The sequence below is a fragment of the Anas platyrhynchos genome, chromosome Z, assembly GCF_047663525.1.
Source record: "Anas platyrhynchos isolate ZD024472 breed Pekin duck chromosome Z, IASCAAS_PekinDuck_T2T, whole genome shotgun sequence".
In the NCBI taxonomy this organism is placed as follows: domain Eukaryota; kingdom Metazoa; phylum Chordata; class Aves; order Anseriformes; family Anatidae; genus Anas; species Anas platyrhynchos.
The window spans coordinates 69,060,797-69,066,236 of NC_092621.1; the positions used below are offsets into that span (position 1 = coordinate 69,060,797).

Genomic DNA, 5,440 nt, shown 5'->3' on the forward strand with positions numbered 1-5,440 from the left:
CGCAGCCTCAAGCCCCTTCTCAGGGTTGTGCTCAAAGTGCTGCTTATTACTTTTGTCCTGGGCCAGATGTCCATCGTGCTCTACAGCCCCAAGCCTCCCTAACCTACCCAGTCCCACTTGTCACCCCCTCGCAGCACATCCTCCTCTCCTCCACCCCCATCTCGCGCAGGGCGATCCTCCAGTCCCTGCTCTTCCTCTCCTCTCGTCCGACCTTCCCTTAGCCCCACGGCTACAGACCCTCCCTCTTCCTGATCTCTTTGCCTTCCAGCCCCGACCTCCCCGACGAAGAAAACCCGATGAGCGTGCGACAAACACACAGACACACACGACGGTTGTGTGACACGCACACAGACACACGACGGGCGTGTGACACGCACTCCCCCCGTGGCTCGGGGTGCCCGGCCGCCGCTCAGGAGCCGAGGGACGGCTCCGTCTCGGTGCTCCCGGGGCGGGGCGGCGGCGGGGGGCGCTGACGCATGGCGGGGAGGGCGCGGGCGCTATAAAGGGGAGGCGGCGGCGGCGGCTCGGCGGGGCGGGCGGCAGCACCATGGAGAGCTGCCGGGCGCTGGCGCTCTGCGCCGTGGCGGCCGCGCTGCTGCTGGGCGCCCGCGGGCAGGGGCAGCCCCCGCTGCGCCGCGCCCGCGACCTGGGGCCCCCCGGCGGCGGCGGAGGAGGAGGAGGAGGAGGAGGAGAAGGAGGCGGCGGAGCGTCCCGCGAGAAGGAGCTGGTTGGGAAGGGGGAGAAGGGGTCCGGGGTGGAGGGCGCTGTCCGGGCGGGAGAGGGCTGATGGGGTGCCGGGGTGTCCCTGCAGATCGAGGCGCTGCAGGAGGTGCTGGAGAAGCTGAAGAGCAAGCGGGTGCCGCACTACGAGAAGAAGTTCGGGCAGGTGCCGATGGTGAGTGCGCCGGCGGGAGGCGGCGGGACGGGGCGGCCGCCGGGGTGCTCCCGCTGACGGCCCCGCCGCTGCCCACAGTGCGACGCCGGGGAGCAGTGCGCCGTGAGGAAGGGGGCCCGCATCGGGAAGCTCTGCGACTGCCCCCGGGGGACCTGGTGCAACTCCTTCCTCCTCAAGTGCCTGTGAGCGGAGCGGCCCCGGGCTCGCCGCCGGGCGCGCAGGCACCGCCGCCTCCCGGCTCGGCTCCTCGTCGGCCCGGGGGGGACCCGCGTAACGCCGTCCGTGACATCCGATATCCGTGGAGCTGTTCTCTTCCCTGTCCCCCTCCCCGCCCCACGTCCCCCATCTGATTTCTGTCCGTCCAGGAAAAAAAAAAAAAAAACAAAAAACCAGCCCGCTCCTGCCGGGAGCCGAGCCGAACCCGGGAGAGGGACCGGCGCTCCTCTCCTTCCCGAGACATCCATCGGAGGGGCAGGGGCCGGGGCCGGGGCCAGGTGTGCCCCGGGTGGGCGTGAGAAGGAGCTGGTGGCGGCGGGGGGAGCACCCTGAGCCCTGTCCCCTCGCCCCGCGGCCGGGACAGCCCGCCCCGTCGGGCAGGAGGCACTCACAGGGGTAGCCCGGCGTGGGAGCCGGCGGCGCTCAGGGCTCCGGCTGCGGGGCTGGGAGGGAAGCCATCGCTTTACCGAAGCAGCCGCGGAGAGAAAGCCGTGTGGATCTGTGGTGAACCAGCAGGGGATATCCCAGTCACCCGAACCAAATTTGTCACGTTTCTACAACGAACTGATGTACGTAAACGTGTCTGTCCTCCACAGGTGCACTGTGTGCTCCAGCGAACTCATGACGTGTTTTAATCCTCTGTTCGTCTCTCTTAATAAAGTCACTGTTCTGATGACGGCGTTTGGGATAAAGTCTTGATTTCCCGCACGGGAACACCAAGCGCCCCGAGCCGGGGAGCTGGGGGTCACTGCGTCCCCTGGCCAGGCTCCCCACGATGGGCTCGGGAGAGAGCTTCGTGCTTCTGGCTCATCCCGGCCCGGCCTCAGGCTGAAGGAGGGGAAAAGCGAAGTGCGGCGGGGTCCGGGGGGGGGGGGGGGGGGGGACCGCAGGGCCGAGGGATGCCCTGCATGGGCAGGGCATAACCGTCCCGGGGTGGGGCTGTGCACCGAAATGGGGCAGGAGACAGCACCCGAGCAGTGGGAGCGCCGTGTGCAGGGGTGCCACGAAGAGAAAAGGGGTAGGAGGTGAGCAGCGGTGGGATTTTCCAGGCTGCGACCCACGCAGCCATGGGAAGGTACCGGTCTGCATGGGAGAGGTGCAAAGGTGGTGCTCGCAGGGCTGGAGGCATGTGCGAGCTGGTGGCCATGCTCCTGACAGCTTTCTGGTGTAGCCCTGAGACACTGCAGAGACATTTAATCTTCATTTCTTGTGGAAGAATTACATATTTATTTCATACCACCTGTGTTTTTTGTTTGCTTATTTTCCCCTACAATAGGAAGGATTTACATGCTGACCTGCATGCTATCAGCCATGAGTTTGTCTCCTCCATGGTTCCCCCCAGCACACATCAGAGGTGTCCATGGCTACGGGGAACTGAAAGTGCTGATCAGGGTCCCACCACAGGTACCACGGCTGTCAGCAAACCCATTCCACTGCAGACTATCTAAATGTGTAACATTTTCTACTGAAAGTGTAGTTACACAAATTTGGACTGAGACATGAATTATTGGACTGAAAGACATCAAGAAAGATTCAGCTTGTGTGTTAAGTTTATAATTTTTTTGTTCTTGTTTTGCTTGGTCTTAATGCTCAAAATTATAAGTATGTTTTAAATAAAGACCAAAATTAAAAAATCTAATACCTAACAAAGAAACTGAGACTTCTGGTTCATTTGGGTGATGCTGTCATTATGAGAATGCTCTCTGCAGTGTCATGTGCTATAGCCTGAGGGGCTCTTACCACTTTGATTACACTTACAAACACTTACATTACATTACAGTTATTTTTATTGTACAGAATTAAAAGAGCACATAAGCAGGAAAACCTGTGATGTAACAGTTTGCATAGAGCTGTCACTTGAATGTCCTTCACACTTCTAACATTGATGACATCAGGTGACACAATTTTTTTGCAAAGGATTTCTTTATTTCTCCATTCCTTTTCAAGAGTTCAGACATGAGAAGTTGTGGCATTTTAGGGACAGTGGAGTGCCAATACCTCTAGGCATCTCCACTGTGTTTTGTCATGTCCTCAAGGCACCCATGGGCCTCAAGGGCTGCTCCAGCCACTCCAAGGCCTCCCCCTCCACCCCCCTAGACCTGACCCCTGCCTCCTGCCCCCAGACCTGTATCCCGTTTCAGCCCAGCCCAGAGCCATCATCCCTTGTTCCAGTGGTGCCACCCGGTGCTGGTCTCCAGCTTTCTACAGCCCTGTTCTGCTTAGCCATGGGCCCCATAGGCTGATAACTCTGCCTGGCCTCAGACCCTAGAATGAATCATAGTACCACAGAATAACTTTGGTTGACGGGGACCTTGAAGACCATCTAATTACAAACCCCCTGCCATGAGTGGGGACATCTTCCATTAGATCAAGTTGTCAAACTCCCACCCACTACCCGGCTTTGAACACCTCCAGGGATGGGGCAGACACAGCTTCTCTGGGCAACCTGTTCCAGTGCCTCACCACTCTCTGAGTAAAGAATTTCCTTCTAATATCTAATTTAACACACCCCCCTCTTTTAGTTTAAAACCTTTCCCCCTTATCCTGTCATTATCTACCTGAGCAAAAAGCTGCTCTCCATCCTTTTTATAAGCCCCCTGTAAATATTCAAAAGGTGCAATGAGGTCTCCCTAGAGCTTTCTCTTCTGTAGGCTGAACAGCCCCAGCTCTTTCAGCCTTTCTTTGTTGGAGAAGTACTCAAGACTTCTGATCATCTTTGTGGCCCTCCTCTGGACATCCTTCTAGTGCTGAGGGCTTCAGACCTGGACACAGCACTCGAAGTGGGGCCTCGGAAGGCCAGAGTAGTGGGGGACAATCACCTCCCTCAGCCTATTGACCACTCCTCTTTTGATGCAGCCCAGGATACAGTCGGTCTTCTGGGCTGCAGGTATGCACTGCTGGCTCATGTCAAGCTTTTTGTCCACCAGAACCCCCAACTCCTTCCCTGCAGGGCTGCTCTTAATGAGTTCTTCTACCACTCTGTGCTTATGCCCAAGATTGCCCTAACCCAGGTGCTGCAGTTTGCTCTTCGACTTGTTGAACCTCATTAGGTTCACTTGGGCCTGATTCTCAAGCTTGTATAAGTCCCTTTGGATGGTAGCTCTTCCTTCTTTGGTATCAATTGCACCACTCAGTTTGGTGTCATCTGCAAGTTTGCTGAGGGTGGACTCAATCCCAATGTCAATGTATAAAGATATTAAACAGCACTGGTTCCAAAACAGACCCCTGAGAGACACTGTTCATCACAGACCTCCACTTGGACACCAACTGTCTGTGTGTGACCTTCAAGCCAACTCCTTATCCACAGAATGGTTCACCCATCAAATCCATCTCTCTCCAACTTGAATCAGTATGTCGTGTGGGACCATGTCAAAGACCTTACAGAAGTAAAGATGTTTAATCTAATGTTTAATCTAAACCTACCTTCTTTCTGTTTAAAACCGTTACCACTTGTCCTGTCACTGCACTCCCCGGCAAAGAGTCCCTGTCCAGCTTTCCTGTAGACCCCCCTTTAGGTACTGGAAGGCTGCTATAATATCTACTTGGAGTCTTCTTTTCTCTAGACTGAACAACCCCAGCTCTCAGCCCGTCTTCACAGGAGAGGTACTCCAGCCCTCTGATCATTCTTGTGGCTCTCCCCTGGACTTGTTCTAACAGGTCCATGTCCTTCTTGTGCTGGGGGCCCCAGAGCTGAATGCAGCACTCCAGGTGGGGTATCACATGAGAATAGCAGAGGAGGAGAATCGCTTCCCTCAACCTGCTGGACACACTGCTTTTGATGTAGCCCAGGATACAGTTGGCTTTCTGGGCTGCAGGCTCACATTGCTGGCTCATGTTGAGTTTCTTATCAGCTGACATTGCCAAGTCCTTCTCATCAGCATTGCTCTCAATCCATTCTCTGCCCACCCTGTATTTGTGCTTGGGATAGCCCTGGCCCAGAAGCAGAATCTTTCACTTGGACTTGTTGAACTTCATGAGGTTCACAGGCCCACTGCTAGGCCTGTCCAGGTCCCTCTAAACTGGACAGTAAACAGAGCCAGAGGACCTGCATAGTTAAACAGGGAATTTCTGGGCAAACTCAAGTGGAAGAGGAGAGTATACAAATCATGGAAGGAGGGGCTGGCCACTTGGGAGGAGTATAAGGCTGTTGTCAGAGGATGTAGGGAGGCAAATAGGAAAGCTAAGGTCTCCTTAAAATTAAACCTTGAGAGAGGGGTCAAGGACAACTGAAAGGGCTTCTTCAAATACATTGCAGATAAAACTAACACTAGAGGTAATGTAAGCACAGTAATGAAAGAGGTAGATGCCCTGGTGACAGAAGATAAAGAG

The 5,440-nt window shown here is 55.7% G+C and overlaps 1 protein-coding gene across 1 annotated transcript; it reads left to right on the forward strand.

Moving 5' to 3' along the window:
* Nucleotides 1–546: 546 nt before the first annotated feature.
* CARTPT (CART prepropeptide) lies at nucleotides 547–1,787 on the forward strand. The gene is made up of 3 exons (XM_038171020.2): nucleotides 547–727; nucleotides 812–895; nucleotides 974–1,787. Exons 1-3 carry the CDS (start codon nucleotides 548–550, stop codon nucleotides 1,079–1,081), a joined length of 372 nt encoding a protein of 123 aa, XP_038026948.1. The 5' UTR covers nucleotide 547; the 3' UTR covers nucleotides 1,082–1,787.
* The last annotated feature ends 3,653 nt before the right edge of the window (nucleotides 1,788–5,440 follow it).